Source organism: Vipera ursinii (genome assembly GCF_947247035.1).
Source record: "Vipera ursinii genome assembly, chromosome: 1".
Classification (NCBI taxonomy): domain Eukaryota; kingdom Metazoa; phylum Chordata; class Lepidosauria; order Squamata; family Viperidae; genus Vipera; species Vipera ursinii.
This window is the reverse complement of record NC_139512.1, coordinates 52,894,418-52,916,034: the sequence shown is the minus strand read 5'-3', so window position 1 is coordinate 52,916,034 and position 21,617 is coordinate 52,894,418. Positions and strand designations below refer to the sequence as shown.

The 21,617-nt window shown below is 35.8% G+C and overlaps 1 protein-coding gene across 7 annotated transcripts in view; it reads left to right on the top strand.

The window, feature by feature from the left end:
* Positions 1-20,336, top strand: part of MIA2 (MIA SH3 domain ER export factor 2) — a 32,837-nt gene extending 12,501 nt beyond the window's left edge. For 6 of the 7 annotated variants that reach the window (XM_083360922.1, XM_083360919.1, XM_083360918.1 and 3 more), the window contains 13 exons: positions 243-333; positions 1,722-1,860; positions 3,597-3,698; positions 4,480-4,540; positions 5,079-5,114; positions 6,297-6,364; positions 8,789-8,871; positions 9,218-9,346; positions 12,990-13,148; positions 14,023-14,157; positions 17,237-17,310; positions 18,427-18,658; positions 19,806-20,336. In XM_083360922.1, the coding sequence (XP_083217048.1) occupies positions 243-333; positions 1,722-1,860; positions 3,597-3,698; positions 4,480-4,540; positions 5,079-5,114; positions 6,297-6,364; positions 8,789-8,871; positions 9,218-9,346; positions 12,990-13,148; positions 14,023-14,157; positions 17,237-17,310; positions 18,427-18,658; positions 19,806-19,987 (1,491 nt within the window). In that variant the 3' untranslated portion in view covers positions 19,988-20,336. The remainder of the gene's footprint in view (positions 1-242; positions 334-1,721; positions 1,861-3,596; positions 3,699-4,479; positions 4,541-5,078; positions 5,115-6,296; positions 6,365-8,788; positions 8,872-9,217; positions 9,347-12,989; positions 13,149-14,022; positions 14,158-17,236; positions 17,311-18,426; positions 18,659-19,805) is intronic. The other variant, XM_083360923.1, reaches the window with a different exon arrangement.
* Positions 20,337-21,617: the final 1,281 nt, after the last annotated feature.

The window sequence follows — 21,617 nt, the reverse complement described above, 5'->3', positions numbered from 1 at the left end:
TCCACTCTCCTTCAAGAATGGAATTCTCACTGGAACTCTAGATTCAGCCTAATTTTTAAATAGTATATTTAGAAACAAAATGGTACATTGGTCACATTTCATTGGATAATGTTCCCTGCACTTGTAAATTACAGTACAAACAGAAAATAAATTACAATTAATATGATATTTGTTCTAGAGGTGCAAGTGTATTCTTTCTAGCCATATTGGTCTTACCTAGTTTATCTTCCTTCATTGTATAGCTAAATGCTCATGTAAAATCTGTGGAAACAGAAAGGAATCAAATATATTCAAAGTTAGCTGATGAAAAGAAAGCAAAAGAGGAACTTGCAGGTACAGTAATCACAATTTTTCCATAGATTTTTCAGTGAGTAAGAGTAAACTGAATATGCTATTTTTAAAATTAGGCTTTTTGAAAGTAATAATTTAGAAAAAAAATCAATTCTTAGTTATCACCTCCTTCCCTAAATCTGCTTATGCATGCTCTGAAATTCTGTGAATCCAGGAAAAATTGCAGATGAAAAGTAAGTCCCTTTGTATGAGTGGACATTGGATATCAGATTTAGCTTTTCATAATAGCAATTTTATTTAGATAATTAGTTATCTTTTAAATGAGAGTTATTCCCTAATATATTTTGAATAATTTTTCAGTTCTCATAAGATGAAAGAATCTAAATTTTTAATGATTTTTTTAACAGTATCCCTCACCGATTATTTAGAAAAATGTTGTCATCTCCTCTAATTTAGTAAAGGTTTTTCCAGGTGGTTATATGTTTTTTTATTTTTGTCATCCACAAAATCTCAATGGTAAATTTGGAATTAATAAAACTGGAATCATGAATAATCATTTTATTTTTATATGGGAGTGAATCTGTAAACACTGAAGTTAGTTAAAGACTGACTAAAATATATTAAGGCAGAAAAAATAGGGTTTTTTCTGTTTGTTCTCCTCTTCTCAAAATCAATGAAGAGTAGTTGAATCTTCTTACAGATAGAATATCATCCAGAGCAGGAAAAAAATAGTCTAATGGCTTTTGCCTTTACAGATTGATGGCCAGTGGCCAGTAGTGAATGCTTTAGAACTGTGACCTATAGTATGACTCAAACTTCCATTTGAATCATCTTAATAGATAAAGCAATTCTCAGTAGCAGCACTCTAAAGACCCTGCTGTGCTGTGTTTTTATGGAACACATTGAACCAGCATGGACTGTCTTTGTTGGAAAAAGAATATGAAGGCTTAGATTTAATGATTGGTGATACATCTTTAAAAGCAATAGCTCTTCCAGCAGACATTTTCTATGACTGTTTGATCAATCCTGCACATCAGCTTGCAAGTTTTTTGGCCCATTTCAAGTATTTAGACATTAATATGTCACTGAGTAACAGCTCTGTTTCCTGTTTTAAACTTGTATGTCCCTATGTAAGCCAACAGTAAAACTCCATCCTCACATACATGTGGAAATAAAAAATATTTTGCATTTTTGTAGAATTATAAGTCATTGTTCAACTATTAATATTAAGTTGTTTTATTAATACTAATATTGAGGGTTTATTTAAAAAACTATAGCAATATGTACAATATTATGGAGTAACAATAAAGCAGAATAAACTATTCCTGATCAAACTAAATCACGTTTTTTCAGAATGAGCCCATTCAATTTCCGAGTTTCAGTTTGATGGTTCCAGTATTTGCTTATTTGTACTTATTTCTTTATGACAGAACGGATTGAAAGACTACAAAAGGAACATGTCACTTTGCAGTCAGAAAATATAGAGGTTCAAAATGAAATTCAAAAGCTTCAGCAAAAGTTTAAAGTCATGACAGAACTGTACCAAGAAAATGAAATGAATCTTCACAGGTATTACTGGCAATGGATTTATTGGCTAATAAATCACACATTAATTTGTTACTAAATGTTATTTCTCTAATTGAATGCTTTCAATTTGTAACACAATATATAGCCTAAATTTGCCAAATTATTTTACTAGTTTACGCTCTTGTGCCAATATTGAATAGATTAATATTATTAAATTCAACTTTACAAAAGTTATTCAGTTACTCTAAATCCTACAGGATACCTTAAAAGAAGTTTTTTTTATAAGATTTACTATGTTTTTGGTTTATTGGAAATCATTTTGGAATGCAAAATCCTTTTTTTTAACTAGTATGATCAATCTGTCATACAAAGAACTGAATTTTGCTTTTGAATTCTTTAAAAAGGCCTACCTGAATGTTATTTCACTGTGTAGCCTGAATATATAAATATCTTAGATACTGAAATTGGATACTTTTTGTGTCTGTGTATCTGATTCTGCCAATTGCTTAAAGAACATAGAGACACCAAATAGTGAAAGTTTTAGTTTTACTTCCCATCATCATTTTATTTTGTACACATAAACACACCACATCCAACAAAGTTCTGCATTAAAACTTTTCAGAGTAAAATCATGCATCATTCAAAGACTCTATCCAAGTTCTTTTATTGCTCAATCCTATGTCTTTTTATTTGGAAATTCCACATGTTTCTATTTATTCATTTATTTATTTATTTTATTGGATTTGTATACCGCCCTATTCCCATAGGACTCAGGGCGGTTTACAGGGCAGTTAAAACCATGAATACAAAAAATAAAAACAATTAAAACAAATTAAATTCAAGCCCCAAGAGTAAATCTAAAACCCAGTTAAATTAACAACCCCACAGTCTGGACCAAATAGATCGAAGAGCCAAGTTTTCAGGTCCCGGCGAAATGAGCGAAGGTCGGGGGCAGTCCTAAGTTCTGTGGGTAGTTGGTTCCATAGGGCAGGCGCACCCACAGAGAACGCCCTTCCCCTGGGAATAACGCGCCGGCATTCATTAACTGGCGGTACCCTGAGAAGGCCCTCCCTGTGGGGGCACACAGGACGATGGGAAGATGATGCCGGCAGCAGGTGTTCCCTTAGATATTCCGGACCCAAGCCATTTAGGTCTTTATAGGTCATTACCAGCACCTTGAATCTCACCCGGAGGGCAACCGGAAGCCAATGCAGCTCACGGAGAAGAGGTGTTACATGGGAGTATCGGGAAGCTCCCATCAAAACCCGCGCGGCTGAATTCTGCACCAGTTGAAGCCATCAGGTGGTCCTCAAGGGCAGCCCCATGTAGAGAGCGTTGCAGTAGTCTAACCGGGAGGTCACGAGCGCATGAGTGACTGTACGTAGAGTATCTCGGTCCAGATAGGGACGCAACTGGCGCACCAGGCGAATCTGGGCAAAAGCCCCCCTGGTCACAGCTCCTATATGATCTTCCAAACTGAGCCGTGAATCCAGGAGGACTCCCAAGTTGCGAGCCCTATCAACAGGGGGTAATACCTCATCCCCTATTTTTAATGATGGAGAAGGCTGGTCAGCCCGAGATGCCGGTATGAACTATAGAGTATATTCTATAGTAAGTGCAAGTGATTTGTAGTTTTTGTAATAGTCATCTATTACCAGAACTGCAAAACACAAGTTTGGAAGTTTTTTGGAAATAATTTTTATTTTATAAAAGTAGTTTTCATATGAAAACTAAAAAACAATAGAGTTATGACTAATGTAATATTTACTTTTTAAAAGGAAATTAACTGTAGAAGAAAAAGAACGTTTACAGAAAGAAGAAAAACTTTCCAAAGTTGATGAGAAAATTAATCATGCTGCTGAAGAACTGCATACTTATCGGTAATTTCACCAAGTATTATAATTAAACAATTCCAAATTTTTGAAAAAGAAATAGAGATTAATTGGAAGAGTACCAATCTAGCATTGTTCTTGAGATATTTCTAGTAGTGTTTTATGTCAGAGGAAAAAACCATTGGCTCACAGATCTATGACACAATATGAAACACCTATGTTTGCTTTCAAAGATACCCTTGCAAATGGAAGGGGAGCACCACTCATGCAAGGAGAACTCCCATCTCCATATTGTGTATGTTGTCTGCAGGTTGTGCATGTTGTAGTTATTTATGGTACATTCCCCACTAGTCGAGGACCAAGGAATCCTAGGGCACAGCTTGGAAAGATGCAAGAGACTGTAATCAAAAGAGGAGTCAGAAAAACACTGGTGGATTATAAGAGTTCCCTTCACCCTTTTTTGGATTTAATTCAGAACATCTCTGGAAGAGGACAAAGGATTTAGATAGCTGATGATTACTGAGAATCAGTTAGACATGTTATTTATTATTCCTTTTTAAAATCGCAAATACTAGCATGCTTAAATAGGAGCACGTCATTCAAAGTAACTTCATTTAAAAGTAATTCCATTCACAATGTCTCCTGTCATTTTTAGCCAAACAAAGATATTGCAACAGGGGGATTCTGATATGTTTGGTCTCCTTTTTCAATAGTCTTTCCAACTTCACCTGGTTTATAAAAAATAAAACCAATTTGCTTACACCTAGATTATTTAATAAAGTTTTGTAACAATAATAACATAATTTCTCCTTGTAATAATATTGTATAGGCATCGGGTAAAAGATCTTGAAGAAGAACTGGAAAGAACTGTTTGCTCTTATGAGAAACAGGTATGTATTTTCTTAATTGAAAATTTTCCAAGTTTTTTTTACGTCATATAACATGGCTTCAGTTCTTTGGCCTTTTTTAGGAAAAAAAGTTATCATTTGAAATTACTTTTCAATGCTGTTCTAAATTATTTCAATTGGAATTTTCTTTGATTCATATCCTTCCTTTCATTCAGGAGCTTATATCCATTTAGCCATATTTAAAACTTAACAATTTTTTGTTTAAAGCTAATATATAACTACAACTGAGAAACTAAGGCGGAGTCTCAAATCTACATGACAGGAAATTGATATGATTTTTATTGAATCCTTTCAGTAAAATTTCTTGTCTGGTAAATATACATAGAAGTGTGGTTTTAATTATTTTTGTTTTAGCGGCAGAGCTTTGTTGAAGCAACATTTTGTTGTAGCTTTACCGGCTTATATTCGATAGTATAAAGTACTTAAAATATGTTCCATTTTTGATCTCTGTTAAAAGGAACATGTAAAATATCACTGTTTGATTTTATTTCTAAATTAATGTATAGTTTTATTTTAATAGATTAACTCACATGAGAAAAAGGCTCATGATAATTGGGTAAGTTAAAGCACTATTTTATTGCCCATTTAAAAAAAATACAGCATTGGTGTAAGGTGTTTTCAATATATAGGTTACATATATGGTCAGCTGTTAGATTTTTTCCCCCTCAAAGACACATTATTGCTCTTTGGGGCTATAAATGTTTTAAAATGGCCCTGTTTCTTTACATTTTATGTTACATTTTATTTTAATTATCAAATTTACAAACTGCCAATCTACCCTACCGAAGGAGGGATTATTTTTCCCTCTTAATTTTTTTCTTAATGCTTGGCTATACTTTTGTAAAAAAAAAAAAAGCTTAGCCGTATTTCCTATAGCACATCAGAAAGATAGAGCAAGAAAATAGAGTAGTTACCAAAGCTTTCAAAAGTTCTCAGTGCAGAATTGCCACCCATATAGTTAAAGCAGAAGTGCAATCTTAAAATAATTTTCTGTTTGTGGATGCTACATACATTCTTTTCTGAATTATGACTTTAGAATTTATTTTCTTTGAATACCAATAGTCCCTATTTGTTAAAAAAGATTCCTTAAGTGAATTGTTCTTATTACACTTGATCTTAGCCAAAAAGGCCGAGAAGCGATGAATTGTTCTTATTATTGTAATAGATTAAGAGTTTGCTAAAACGGCAATTCTTTCCCAAACCAAATACATATGTAGGTGCTAAACTGTTACTTAGCCCAGGATAGAGTTAGTACAACAATATGAAAATGGTTGCACTGATTTAGATATATGTGACCTTGTGGCGAGATGGGCGGCAAATAAAATTAATAAAATAAAAATAATAATATCCTAAGATAAGTGCCCATGATAATATCTATGCATGCCAGCTGCCTTACTTAATGCAGGAATTCTATGAAGATGAATGGAGAAACTCTTGACATAATTAACAATGAAGAAGCCACAGGCTATTTGATTCACACTTAATGCTAAAAGTATTTAGGCATTTAGAGTGCACTGGTACCTACAAAGCTTTAGAATGTGGACTTTACTGGTTTACAGTTAACCTGCATGCTTTATCTGATTGTTATTTAAAGTAATGCATGGGCCTTAAAGGTAGTTATTTAGATCTTAAGTAAAAGGATTATATACTTGATTTTCAAAATATTTGTTGAACTTTCAAAAATTATAGCACATTTATTTATTTAGACAAAATTCTGATATGTGCTATATATTTGAAGTTGACAGCCCGAGCAGCTGAAAGACAACTGAATGATATGAGAAAGGAAAATCTACACAGAAGACAACAGTAAGTATAAAGATGTTCATGTTTAGAAGTTTTAGCATTAGTTCTAAACATAAGTTATTGTTGGGTGACAGTAATTTTATTAAACATTACTACTAAAGGATATCAATTGAAACAAACATAAAAGGAAAGAATAGAAAGTGCAGAAAAGAAAAAAATAGAAATGAAAAAAAATAATATAGTAAAGGAAAAAAAGATATACGGTATTTAAAGAAATTACTTCCCCCTTCATCATGTATAATTTTCATAATTTATCACCTTCTCTTAAAGCACAACAAATGATCTTTTCCCCCATATCTCATCTCTTATTTATAAATAAATCCTTAAAACCTCATGTTCAGTCCTGATTAACAAAAGCAAGGCCTCCTAAGAGTCAGTATATGGTTAAATCCAGGTGGCTATTAATGTGTTTTTGAACAAGGGAGAGATGCTATGTTATTCCACCACTTCTTTAAAAAAATCATAGCTGGATCTAACAGTTGTAGATAATCTTCCTCCAGTCTTCAACTTTCCATTTGTAGAGAGATACTTTAGATGCTGTAGTGATAGTGATGCATCTGTCCTGGCCCTGTGTGATGTCTTAGACTTGATTTTATTAGTCATGGTATCTTTCTGGACAGTTTCAGATGTTGATAAAAGGGCCATGGTGTTATAGATGATATTGGTAGGGGAGGAGTATAGGCCTAACTCCCTGCTTTGCAGTGGTACTCAGAGTTTTTCCCTGTCCACCACTATTTGACACTTACATAAAGCCACTGAATGAGGTCATCTGTTGAAACAGAATTAATTATCATTAATATGCTGATGATATAAAGTTTTGTATCTGTACTCAGGGCTAGCCAGGTGATGTTGTCAAGGTTTGTTCCTCGTGTCTGGAGGATGTAGTGGTGTAAATGGGAAAACACAGGTTTTCACTAAATCCAAGCAACTCAGAATGATTATGAGATTTAGAACCTCTCCCTTTCTGAAAACTTACCATCTTTAGTTTTGTATAGAGTTGCTCTCCTCCAGAAAGAACTGCTTTGCATTTTGGAGGTCACCTTGAATTAGCGGCAGTAGATGCCGCTGTGATGAAGCAGGCCTTTGCACAAATTCATATTGTATGCCAGTTGCACTTGATTCTGGATCAGAAAATCCATTCGTACTTTGATCCTATCACACTTTGACTATTGCAATTTGGTCTACCTCAGGCTGCCCTTGTGGACCATCCAGAAACCACAATTAATCAGTAATGTAGTGGTGTGTAGCCAGGAATGGGATGACATCATAACAAGACTTCTACATGAGCGAAACTGGTTTCCTATAGGCTTTTGGGTGCAGTTCATGGCAGTGGTGGAATTCAAATATGTGAACAACCGGTTCTCTGTGTGGATGCTGCTTCTAGAAGTCCATTCTGGGCCTGGGCAACAAAAAATTAGCTACCAGTTCTGCCAAAGTGGTGCAAACCGGCTGAATCCCACCACTGGTTCATGGGCATACTTAAGATCACTACATAGAACAGTGCTATCTAATGATACTTGCTCTGTCATGATTTCCTATCTTTCAGAACAGTATGTTCTATGATATTTGGATGGGTCTAGTCTTCTGTAAGACTTTAAAAATGTATTTCTCTTTTTCTGTCCCCCCCCAAATACTGGGTTAGTACAGTGAATGAGCCTGCTGGAAAATGGATTTTGGATTTTGGATATTTTGAGTACTTCTGTTTGTGCTGTTTTATATTATGTTGTTTTATGTTCCTAGTTGTATTTTGTTTTGTTTTTAGTCCTAAATTAGTTTCTCAGAATCATTTTTGCAAGTTGGGGAGCCATCCAAATCATATGATTTAAGGTGCTGGTACTTACCTTTAAAGCCTTACATGGCCTAGGCCCTGGATATTTGCAGGACCACCTGCTGCCGGGAATTGACTTCCCATTGCCCAGTGCGCTCACACAGAGAGGGCCTCCTCAGGGTGCCGTCGGCTAGACAATGTTGGCTGGCGACCCCCAGGGGGAGGGCCTTCTCTGTGGGAGCGCCAACCCTGTGGAGCCAACTTCCCCTTGAGCTTCGGACGGCCCCAGATCTCCAGTCCTTTTGCCGCGGCCTTAAAACATTCCTTTTCCATCAGGCTGACCTGGACTGACGATAGGGATTTTTAAAATGTTTTTAAATTTTAATTTATTAATTTTAATTATTTTATTGGGGCTGTTAGTTTAATTCTTTTTAACTTTTGCATTGCTGTATTTTTATTGTTGTTAGCCGCCCTGAGTCCTTCGGGAGATAGGGCGGCATATAAGTCCCAAAAATAAATAAATAAATATGTATGTATGTATAAATCATTGAATCAGTCGATGCCTGTGATTTATTTGATTAACTGATTTTTATTTGCAGTAGAAAATTAAATGGTCGAAACAGTCATATGGAAAGTCAGTTTTTTGTTGTTTTCTTTAGTTTGACAGAAATAGAATTTAAATGCCATCTTTGGAAAAAAGATCCTTATGCTTATGATGATACAGCCACAGCATTTGGCAGAGGTATGGCTTTTTATTTAATTTCCAGTGTATTTTAAAATAATTAAATTCCTTAATTTTTGAATAAATATACTAACCTGCCAATTCAAGTTAATCAGTATTTGCCTTTCATTGAATTATAATACCTAATTTTGTTTCCCAGTGATTCTTAAATAAAACCTGCACAATTCCTTAAATGATTTATAAAAACTGAGCTGTGTAATTGCAGGGCCAATAAGAAAAGTCAGCCAGTTGGACTTGATTACGTTCCAATTTAAATTTCAAATCTGAGGTGATAAAATAATTGTTGTTCTATACACCCATTAACGTTAACTTTGTGAATTTTAGTATTTTGTTTTAACTGTTCCAGAGCAGTCCCCATATGGACCCTCGCCAATGGGCAGACCTTCATCTGAAACAAGAGCTTTTCTTTCCCCTCCAACCTTATTGGAGGGCCCCTTAAGACTTTCACCTGTGCTTCCAGGTGGAGGAGGAAGAGGTACACTTCTTAAATTTGAAAACTTAATGATTCTGGATTCTCTCTCCTCTTAGTCTATCCCTTCTTTCTTGGTAATCATTCTGTAAAATCAACTTAAAAACAAGCCCTTTCAGCTAAATTTGTATTACCTATATCAGGGGTAGTCAACCACGGCTGTTTTATGACTCATGGACTTCAACTCCCAGAATTCCTGAGTCAGCATAGCTGACTCAGGAATTCTGGGAGTTGAAGTCCATGAGTCATAAAAGAGCCGAGGTTGCCTACCCCTGACCTATATAAATAGTCTCTAGCATGGAGCTGAGAGCAGTAATTCCATACGTCCAACGTTATGTATTACATATTTTATGAAAAATCTGCAGAGGGGCTCCTCTTCATGAAAGCACTTTTTTACACTTCCTGACTGATTTTTTTTTTGTAAATCTTTGATCCACCAGTAATTGTGAAGCCCTTTGTATAAAGATTAGTTTTGAAATTAATTTACTTTAGAAAAAAAACCCTAAACCAATACTGCTCATTCATTAGATTAGTAAACCTGGACCAATGGTAGTGTTTAAAACTAAAATAAATAAGATGAAAGGAAAAGCAGGTCATATTATCCTTAAGTTAACAATAAAATACCGTATGGGTTTTTCCATCTTAGATTGTTGATTGTGGCGTAAAGATAGCTTTAAAATTCTTACACTTTATTCCAAAACTGCTGGCTAAGACAGTCTGGCATGAACAAGTATAATGAAGTTGGTAAGAGATCAACCCATGCCATGGTTTGAGAATCAGAGTAAGATACTCAAACTGTTTACCTGCTTTTTAACTAAAATTAATTAAAAATAGGTGGAATGTAGTTTCAGTTTCTTTTCCTACCTGTTTCAAAGTGCTTATTTCTCACTTATTCTTCTAAAATAAGGAAGACTCTTCTAAAGTTCGTTAAATGATGTTGTGGGTCTCTTGGAGGAGGTTGGGTTTGGGACAGAGTTGGGCTCTGAGAGCAATGTTTACTTGAAAATACATGGTGATTTAAGTTAATAAAAAAGATTTCCTTCCTTCCTTTGCTTTGTAAGAGGAATCTTAATATAATGTGGATTTGCTTTGAGGGTGATAGTCATAGTTTTCAAAGCAGCAGCCTGACATGACTAAACAATTGCATACCTAAGGCAAAGAGAATACTAAGGAAATTTGCAAGTTTTGCAGACAGGACAAAACAAATAATAGTTTATTTCAAACTGGAGAATTGGAAGAAGTGTAAGCACAGGCATCTCCTCCCTTTATCCTACTTGCACCCTCTTACTGCATATTTGTATAAGTTTTTGTATATTTCCTGTACATATATAAGCGCAAGTTAATAGGACAGTACAAACATAGGCAATTATAGAACCAGTGGCAGAGAAGAACACCCTGATGAACCTCAGTCATCCCAAGTTTAAGCGTTTAACAGCAATTAAGGACAGTGCCAGATTCAAAAATTCACAGTATTTTTAGAGTTTCAGACACTTAACAAAAGTCTTAAGGAATATAAACAGACTTTCAACTACATGTTTGTAGTCAGGTAAAAGTTTTATCTGAGAGCCAACTTGGTGTAGTGGTTAAGGCATCAGTCTAGAAACTGTCCCACTTTAGGCACAAAGCTAGCTGGGTGACCCTGGGCGAGTCATTTTTTTCTCTAGTCCGAAGGAGGGCAAAAGCATACCACTTCTGAAAAACTCTGGCTAGTGTTCACTGACCCAATTCTGATCAGAATGTGTGTGGAAGTGAAAACACATACCCTTTTTTAATTATATGAAGAGTTCTTTAATGTCCATAACATATGTGATTTTAATTTCAGAGGTTTTACTGCTCTAGATTGGGCCAGTGGGTGGATATAGAAAGCTTACACATCCCTGTTAAATTGCCAGGTTTTTGAGATGTAAAAAAAAATCACACCCAGGTAAATCAGTTCAGAATTTTTCTCCCTTTAACATATAAGCTGTACAGTTGAAAAACAAGCTTATTTTTTAGGAAGAAAAGAATAACAAAAAGTGTACAATAACGTGGTTGCATAAGTGTGTACACCTTTAAACTAATACTTTGTTGAAGCAGACAGCATTCAGTCTTTTGAGGTAGGAGCCTATCAGCATGGCACACCTTGTCCTTGGTATCTTTGCCCATTCTGCCTTGCAAAAGCACTCCCAAGTCATGTCAGATTATGAGAACATCTCCTATGCACAGCCCTCTTCAGGTCATCCCACAGATTTTCAATTGGCTTCAGGTGTGGGCTCTGGCTGAGCCATTCTAAAACTTTGATCTTCTGGTAAAGCCATTCTTCTGTTGATTTGGGGGTATACTTTGGGTTGTTGTTGTGCTGAAATGTGAAATTCCTCTTCATCTTCAGCATTTTAGCAGAGTCCTGATATATGGAACTGTTTATAATTCCCTCCACCTTGATTAAGGCCCCAATTCTAGCTGAGGAAAACAGCCTCAAAGCATAATGCTGCCACTACCATGTTTCACTGTTGGTTTCATGTGTTTTTGGTAATGCACAGTGTCATTTTTGCGCCAAGCATACTTTTTGGAATCCTGGTCAAAAAGTTCAACCTTGGTCTCATAAGACCATGATACATTTTTTTCACGTGCCTTTATCAGACGAGGTAGGTTTTTGTGAAATGCAGTCGGACTTTTCTTTGTAAGAAAAGGCTTCCATCTTACCACTGTACATCATAGCCCAGACATATGAAGAATACAGGAGATTGTTGTCACATGTAGTACACAATCAGTACTTGCCAGAAATTCCTTTAAAGTTGCTATAGGTCTCTTGGCAGCCTCCCAGCCTAGTTTTCTTCTTGGATTTTTTTTCCATAAATTTTGGAAGGATATACACTAGTTTTCTCTACTTCTTGTTGTCTTCACTATGTTCCATGCTAAATTTGTTTGTACTCTTCTTCTGACTGATACCTTCCAACAATGAGATCCCTGATATTTGTAAGCTCTTTGCAGACCTGCCTTTTGGTGTAAGAGGCAACTGAATAAATGTCAGAAAAATCCTATTAAAACAGCTGAAATTTATATGGGTTTGATCAGTCACTTTGCTTGATGGCAGATGTGTACTGATTACTATTTATCATCAGTTTGAATGCAATCAGTTAATTCTCAATACAGCCACATTCCTACTTGTAAGATGGCATACTTATGGAAGCATGCTATTGTACTTTTTATTGTTATTTCCCCCCTAAAAGATTTGTTTGTTTTTCAATTGAATTATACAGCTTATATGTTATATTAAAGGTTAAAAAAATTCTGATTTATCATGGCCTGATATTTTTACATCTCAAAAGCCTGGCATTTTAACTGGGTTTTCTATATCCACCGTACATCTTGGAGAATCAGTATTCTAGCTGCCTGATAAAAAGCTTTCATAAATGTATTGTGAGCCAGCTTAAATATAGCAACACATTGTGTTTTATTATCCTATTTATAACTTCAGTGAGATTTTACTTGTGTATATTAATCGAATTTATCTTTTCACCTAAACTTGATAAATGGGTAATTTTTTATGATAAATATGACACAAACAGACTTATATGTTTTGAAATGGATATTGTTTTGGTATTTACAGGTTCAGTTAAAACTATTAGATATTGTGCTAATTGGATTCATTGTAATTTTTTTTGATTAGGCTCAAGAGGACTGGGGAATCCTGGCATAACTGAAGTTGGTAATGAAAGAGGAGAGCTGAACACCAATAGGTTATCTGATCCACACAGGCCACCTTCTGACACTGGATCTTTGTCACCTCCATGGGAAAGAGATCACAGAGTAATCCTCTCTCACCCAGGTAACAAAACATGGTCTGCCATTCTTTGCTAAATGCAGAAATGAAACTATGTTGAAATATTCCTGAGAACTATTTTGAAATGGATCTTTCATTTGGATTCAGTGGATAAATATGTACAAATCATTTGAAGGTGGTGTACTCTAAAACATTTTTTCCTCAGAATAAATATTTATTTACATCCCACCTTTATGAATTTTGTAAGTAGCTCAAGGTGGTGAACATACATAATACATCCCTTTTTTTACAGAATTAGCTGATTTAAACATTTTAAAGGTTATATATTTGGTTCATTTAATCCAAAACCTATATGATTAGAACCCTAGAACCATTTCCAGATTATATATTTCTGAAAATATATAAACTACCCTCATAGTACTGATATTCAACTAGTCCATTTTTTAAAAAAAGGGCTGTCCCAGGAATTCTTCAGACTAGTATAGTTTAATAATTTTTCTAGCATCATATGTTATAGATTAATTCTCCAGAGAAGATATGTTTACAGAGGGAAATCCAAAATTGAAATGGAGAGGAATTTCCTGATCATGGCAGTTATTAAACAGCCTGCTTTCTGGAGTTATTGGGGCTCCATTACAAGACATTTTCAAAGAATAACTGGATAGCAATTTTTGCGAGATGGCATGGGCATTTGCATGGATTAGAGGATTCCACTTTCCTTTTCAATCTTATGATTTTATAATCTTATATTAAGTATATAATAAGTATCAGATGTCCATTAACATTTATTGGGAGCATGTGCTCTTGTCTGTTAATAGTTAACTTGTATGTACTGGTGTATAAGGAATACAAAATAAAATAAGCTATAGGTATTGTTCAGGAATTCTTTTGAAAGAGCTTTATTTTTTTTATTAAACAGTAGGTCACCTCTATAATGAGCAATCTCTTCCTCATCGAAGACCAGAAAGATTTTATTCCAATCCTCTAAACTCTGGAAGGCTTTCAGGACCAGCTGAACTAAGAAGTTATAACATGCATTCAGTTGATAAAACAGGTTGGAATTGTAGTTTTTAAATACTTGAATTTAAAAGTAATTCTTTTTTAAAAAATTTTTTATTGATTTTCTAATGTTACAATTATATCTTTGAAAAGCAACATGGCGGTTGAGTTACAATACAATTTATTACAGTAAATATTTCCTCTCTTTTCCCCTTAATATGTACTGTCTCATATTTAAGTTAATATACTTCTTATTGTATCAATCAAATGAAAAATAACTTTCTTACATTTAATATGTTTAGTTTGTATATATCTTAATTGTTTTAACATTCAATCTTAGACAATAATCTAATGAATTTTTCCCAATTTTAATTTTCCATTGATATTTAAATTAACATTTAATATTTATCATTTCCAAGTTTTAAGTGATCCCAATTCCCTTTGTCACAATTCCTCACAACATCTGGTGTTCAGGATACATGTCTTATCTCTTTAGGTTCTCGCCATCTACATCAACAAATTAATAATACAATATAATATTCTTATTTTCTAATGATTTCCAATTATCTTAAATTTAGTAACCAAAATTTCTTTTATTTCAACATTTAGTACTTCCTTTCTCTTTCTCTTTGTATCTACTATCTCATATTTAAGCTAATAATTTCCATTCTTACCGCTACATCAAGAGATATTTATTACATTCATCAATAAGTTTTTAGCTTATATATATCTTAATCACCTTTACATAATCTTTATAAGCAAATCAATATTCAAATTTAACTGTTAATATTTATACTTCTAAATTTTAAATAACCAAGGTTTTCTTTATCTTCAATTCATGACTATATCTTATGTTCAAAGTACACATCTTATCTGAGTATATTCTATTTTAATTCTCATAAATAGGTCAAAGTCCCATTCTTCTTCAGTCTTATTCTAGCTTGCTTTCTTTGCCAAATCGTCTTCCATGTCTGTGCTCTTGAGTCGTCAAACAAATTTCCTTGTATTGTTATATGTATTATTTGGCGTTGAAAAAACCATCCAGTTGCCGTTTTTTTAAGAGGACTAGCAGGTCTAGTAGCTCATCTCTTTATTTTTCCATCTCGACATAGTTGTCCTGAACTGTTTATCTTCTCTTCCATCTGTTCTTCTTGATCCTCAGGTACCTTCTGATTTATATAGGAAGTTTTTCCCTCTTTCCATTTTGTCAGTTTCTTTTCTGGATTTTCCATTGTCTGTGTTTGTTGGGCAGTTAAATCTTCTGTCATAATATTTAGTTCTACTTTTTTTGTTGTATTCTGTATAGTTAATGTTTTAGTTGTAGCCAAAGTTTGAGTTTGCATATCTGGGCTGCTTTCTTGTACTTTTCTGTATGCTCTTATTTCATCATCAGCTGTAAGGAGGGTTTGATAAATTGCTTTCAACATAGAAAGGATTTGTTCCTGATCTTCATCCATAGGAAAAGTCTGTTCCTGATCTTCTTCCATAATGATGTGTTAGACTAGAAGCTTTACAGTTTTTTTTCCAGTAAATAGAAAGCACAGCTGAGTTTCTCACAGCTGGTGTTTCAAGGTTACATGAGTCTTATCTATTTTCTGGGTTGTCAGCCAAGTCTCTTTTAGAGAATAACAAGTTGAAGTTTAGCCACAAGATGTCGCCCCTACCATTTGAAGTTTTCCTTTGAATCCCCAAATTATTTTAATCTTTTCAATTTTTCTTCTATTTTATAAGGAAAAACCCAGATCTTCAGTAAAAATAGAAAGTAAAAAATAGAAAATAGAGGATCTTTTATTCCATAAACCTTAGGAAATAAAATTCCAATTGGGATCCAATTATTTTTTCAATGTTTTAAACTCCCCTGGATAATCAGTCGCTGCTGTTTCTAGAGGGAGGGCTAAAATCTTCCCTCTCCACAGGGGGGATAATGCTTTAGCAGTTCATGCAGGTCAAGAAAAATAGTTACGATTTAAGAGAGGTAGATCTCACCCAGTCTCTTCCATGCTGCTTTAAAGTTGCCTGATGGTAAGTGTGACTTCAGCTGTCCTCAGCCTAGTGATGGGCCATATTACTATGGCCAGTCTTTTGTCTGCTGGTTTGGAGGGTTGTGCCAGCTCTAGTGGGAGAGCTACTGCTCTCCCACAATCCAGCAAGGGTCCCTCCTTGCTGGTCACCCCTACAGGGCGACTTTCGACCCTTTTCAGGGTTCCCCAGCGATGCGAAACTGGACGAGGAAGACAGAGCTCATCTTCCAAGCATCCATGGTGGTTGCGTCGGCAAACCGGAAGCCTTGAATTTAAAAGAAATTCTTTAGGACCTAGACAAATGCACATTTTCAGGCTTTAGTTCTTCTTAGTAAGATAATCTAAGAATGTGAGTAAGACATCTAGGTGTGTTAGTAGTAGGTGTGATATGTTGAAAGCTGTTTGGAAGTTAGGAAACAAGTGAATCTACTTTAACAGCTCATCAGATGTGGAAAACAGCTGTGTTGTGAGAATAGGAGATAATGTATGCAACAAATCTTTCTCCCATGGTGCCCCATAAAACAGCCTTTTCAGAAACCTTGACTGTTCTCTTAGGGCCTGTGTATATTGCATGGGGATGCATATGCCCATGCATATGAAATCAGGTAGAAGAACATTAACAGGATTGAGAGTGAGGGGAAGTTTACTTAGAAAGGAAATATGAAAAGAAAACAATTCTGTTTTAAAAACAGAACTAAATACAACCCAATACACTTAACATGATTTCACACTAAATATATTTTTAAGACATTTAATTCAGCTCTAGTAAACATTGGTTATTCAGATTTGGAAACAAATCATAATAAATGACTTCATTTCCAGTAGCATGATATTTAAGCAGCATTCTTGATTCTTGCACACTAGCCATGCAAGCGTGAAAAGGGAAAGTCTTAAATGTTCTGTGCAGGAATGTTAACATTTATTTTGTATCTGTACGGGGTGGTTAATTTTTTGAATCTGAAGAAGTGTTCATGTTTCTCATTTAGCATTTGTGCTTAACAAATGTGTGAAAACATTACATTTGACATTGTATCTTGTCTCTATAGCCATCTGGAAGGAGTATGTTTGTGAGTCTGCTTAAGGTTAAAATGTTTTCCTTTCCTTCACATCCAGATGGACCATCATCTGAAAATAACTACAGAATGGACTTGAGTGGAGATGAAATAAGAGATCATTCCAATGGCAGTGTAAGTAAAACAGAAAAACTGAGAGAAAAAAATAAATTTTAAATTTGCAGCGCTGGAACTAATTTTGTATAATTTGTATTTTTGTGTATCTTTATATGAATGCTTCCATATTCTAACACTGAATAAATGTTAGTTCAAGCAGTGCTTCTATAACTAAATGATTTTATAACTGAAAAAGCAAAAGGAAAGAAAGAACACGAGGTTAAAAATAGTTGTTTGGTAATGGCTGGACCGCACATTTTCTCTAGAGCAGGGGTCTGCAACCTTGACAACTTTAAGACTTTGCTGGCTGAGGAATTCTGGGAGCTGAAGTCCAGAAGTCTTAAAGTTGTCAAGGTTGCAGACCCCTGCTCTAGAGAAAAGGGCTTAGATTTCATCCTCATTTGGTAGTTGTGCTCTCAGAAGAGAGAAGGCAATTTCTGCTGCTTGTCCCTCTCTTTTGAATCAGGGAAAACAGTTCTTCACTGAGGGTACAGATGCAGGGATGGCTTAGGTGGCCTCGGAGGAGAAAGTGGCTCCATGAAGATCCCACCCTCCACTTAACCCAGAAGTTTTCACTGTAATCTCTCTCTATCCCAGGGGTGTCAGACTCAATTTCATTGAGGGCCACATCAGCATTGCGGTTGCCCTCAGGGGGCCGGGTGGGTATGGTTGGGTGGGTGTGGCCTACTGGGTGGGCGTGGCTAGAGTGCGTATGGCCTACTGGGTGGGCGTGGCCAGCTCTACATTGTTCGCATCGAGGGTGCCTATGGGGGGCCCGGGCGGGAGTGGGACAGATCTGAGGGTCTCTGGCAGAAGGAGGGTCTCTGGGCCAGGGCCAAGGCAGTGGGGGCCGTTCCCTCACTGTTTCCAGGATGGCTTCGCGGGCCACATGAAACCACTTCGTGGGCCGGATCTGGCCCCCGGGCCTTGTGTTTGACATGTCTGCTCTATCCTATTTTAATTAATGTCTTTTCGCTTGCAGCTTTTGAAAATAGATTTGAATGCATTCCTTTTGGTTCATGCCTTTGCTTTGGCTTCAATTTCTACTCTAGTCTGCTTTCATAAGGCACATGTAAATGACAGATGCTTTTCAAAAAGTTAACTTGCCTCCATTCCTTTTTTTATTTTTTACAGAATATGCACAATATACAAGATCAGTCTCTTCCTCCTGAAAACGAAACCTTAGGACCAGGAATTATGCCACCACCAGTTCCCTTTTTGAGAGCTCCTGTAATGTCAATGGATCCCAGAGGATCTTTCATGAGAAGAGGCCCTCCATTTCCACCAGTACCTGCTAGTTCTGTATATGGTTCCCAGGAATATTTTCCAAGGGATTTTGCTGGTTTGCCACGTCCTCTATTACCAAGTAAGTAGTAAGTAGTTTCTAAATACTAAATAAATTCCTAGGAAAACATTCACAAATCATAAGTTGAAGCACGGTCCAAGAAGAAATGGATGTCTCTGGATCTGATGTATCTTTTTCTGTTAGAATAACAATCCAATTCCCTTGCTTTTGAGATTTAATTCCAGTTAATTTGCTTAGGTCAGGGGTCCCCAACTCCCAGTCTGTGGACTGGTACCAGGCTGCAGCATGCCAGAAACCAGGCTGCACAAACAAAGCCCCATCCATGGGATGCAGGCAGCACACAAAACCATGCAGTCTCCATTCCATGGAAAAACCTTTCTCCACGGAATCGGTCCCTGGTGCCCAAAAGGTTGGCAGACTCTGGCTTAGGTGCTTCTGATACATGATTTTTTCCTAGTTTAAAATTCTTTTAAGAACATGAAATTTATTAAAGTTGTTGCTAACCTCTAGCTCTGTTTAGTAACAACTTAATAGTTCTAGGGCACATTTTTAAAGGTTCTTGAGGAGCAATGCCTCCCTGTTTGACCTGGATGTCATATGCCAGATCCCTAAGCTCTGCCCCAAAGCCCATTTAAGGTGACCTCCGGCTAACCAAGAAATGCTGTCAAGGTTCCTTCTCCTCCTTGGAGGCTGTGGAGGCCTAGATGGGGAAGGCCTTGAAGATCTGTTTTGTCCTCAGGCATTACAATGTCTTGTGAAAGATTTTTGCTAGGAATTTCAGCATTATGTTGTATTGAATTATACTAATGTGTATTATGTCTTTGTATTGTTACAAAATCACTAAGTAGAAGCAGTCAGGTTAGGTGGGTAAGTGGATGGATGGATGGATGTGAGAACAGGCAAATCTAGCAAAATTAATTAAAATTCATCTCTGATAAAAGGTTCATGAATTGAGAGCAGTCTTTCAGATTGATGTTTTCTTCATATCCCAATTTAATGGGAAATAAGAGTTCATTATATTGAGAGCATCAATTTGGCAAAGGCAGTTTGGAGAATGTGAAACATGCACTGTTTTAATCTTTTTTTTAATGAAACCATTTTAATGAGATTTTTTTAATGTCTGTTACTATTTGTTTTGAATTATGTGTCCAACGTAGCTTTGCTCTAAATTCAGACTAAAAAGATGTTAATAATTCTCTTTGAACAGTGAGAGGTCCCTTTCCTATGAGGCCTTTTTCACAATATCCACCTCCTCCAAGGGCTGGATTTTTTCCTCCTCCTCCTCCTCCTCCTCCACCGTCTGATAACAGAAATGAAGTTGCTGCTGAGTTAACACAGCTGTCAACTGTATCATCTACAGATAATCAAGAATCACAAGAAACTGGTTGAAAATCATTTTGTTCTTGACAATTCTCTCGACTGAATTATTTCTTCTCGACTGAAGTATCTTGTTACTTAATCAACTCTATTATTGCTCAAATTGAAGCTGAATAGAGTAATTCTCAGGAGAGTGATCTGTAAATATTGGTCTAACTGTGAATAAATTATAACTGTACAGCAGCAACTTTTAAATATCTTTATTTTGCTTATCTAGGAGATGTAAAATTTAGTCCAATAATAAGAGTTCTTTAGCCGTTTTTGACAACACCTGGTCTCATAAAAAATTAATGCATGTGAAAATGAGGATTATGGCAAAATGCAGGTGTTAAAAAATAAAAGGTTTTAATCATTTGTAATATTTTTATTATTTAATAGAAGTCAGTGTCCTCTTTTTTTTACATCCATTCTGCAAGTATACTCCATGGTAATCCTTCAGAAGTTTTGTATAGTAAGTCCTCAAGTTATGACTAATTGCTTAGTGACCATTCAAAGCTATGATTTATCTGGAAAAAAGGGAATTAAGATCCAGTTCCAAAGTTGTGGCAGTTCTGGAGGGGTACTTTGGGCACTTGGCAATACAGCCACTTTTGTAGCATCCCATGGTCACATGACTAATACAATGATTTTAACAAAAATTGTAGGGTTTTCAGCAAAATCAACACCACAGCAAATAGTGAGTTCACTTAACAACTGCTGCTGCATTTGTGTAACAATTGTGACATCCTCTTAATGACTGTTGCAAAAAATGGCTGCTGCAAAAAAACAAGTTGTTGCAACATAAAACTGTAATGGGTAGGCTCCATTGCATTTGTATTTTGAGGACTACCTGTACTGTCTTTCCACTGCTGTAATAAGTATTGTAATAGTATACTACCTGAGACCAGGTTTACCATCTTAATATAAACTAAAGCTTTATCTTACTTAAATAATTTGGGGGATTCATTGCATTGCTCAAGGCAGAACGCCTGTGTGTCTTTTTAATTATCAAAAAGATGGTCGTTAGCTTCATCTTATTCCTTCTGATCCCTTACAGCTTATGAACTGTTATTTGAAATTCGAGTCATATAATTTTTGCATTGGAGTATATAAAAATTCACAGTATATTTCTATTTTTTATTTATACATTAAGATTTGTCGCCCCACTTTTCTCCAGAAGTTCAAGGTGGTAACAGTTACACAGCTCTTCTTCCTTCATTTTTTTTATCACAACAATCCTGCTAGATAGCTTGAATTAAGGAAGAATTGCTTCAGAGTCTCCAAGTGAAGTTGGGAGAGCCAGGCCTTGATGCCCTTCCTGAAGGCCAGAAGAGTAGGGGGCGCACCTCACCTCTGGGGGCAAAATGTTCCACAGCAACAGCAGAGAAAGCTCTCTTCTAGACTTAGACCCTGCCAGTTGAAAATCTTTAACTGATAGCAACTGAAATATACCTTCCCTTATCTGTTAAGCAAATCCCTGCAGCTAGTTAAATAAAACATCACATTACCACAACTTGCAGCTTCCTGTTTACTTCCCCACTGACTTTGTCAGAGGTTGACAGTGAAGATTGCAAATGTCAGTCATGTAACTGGGATGCTGTGACCATTGAAAATACATGCAGATTGCCAAGCAGACACATCGTAATCATGCCGATATGCAAAG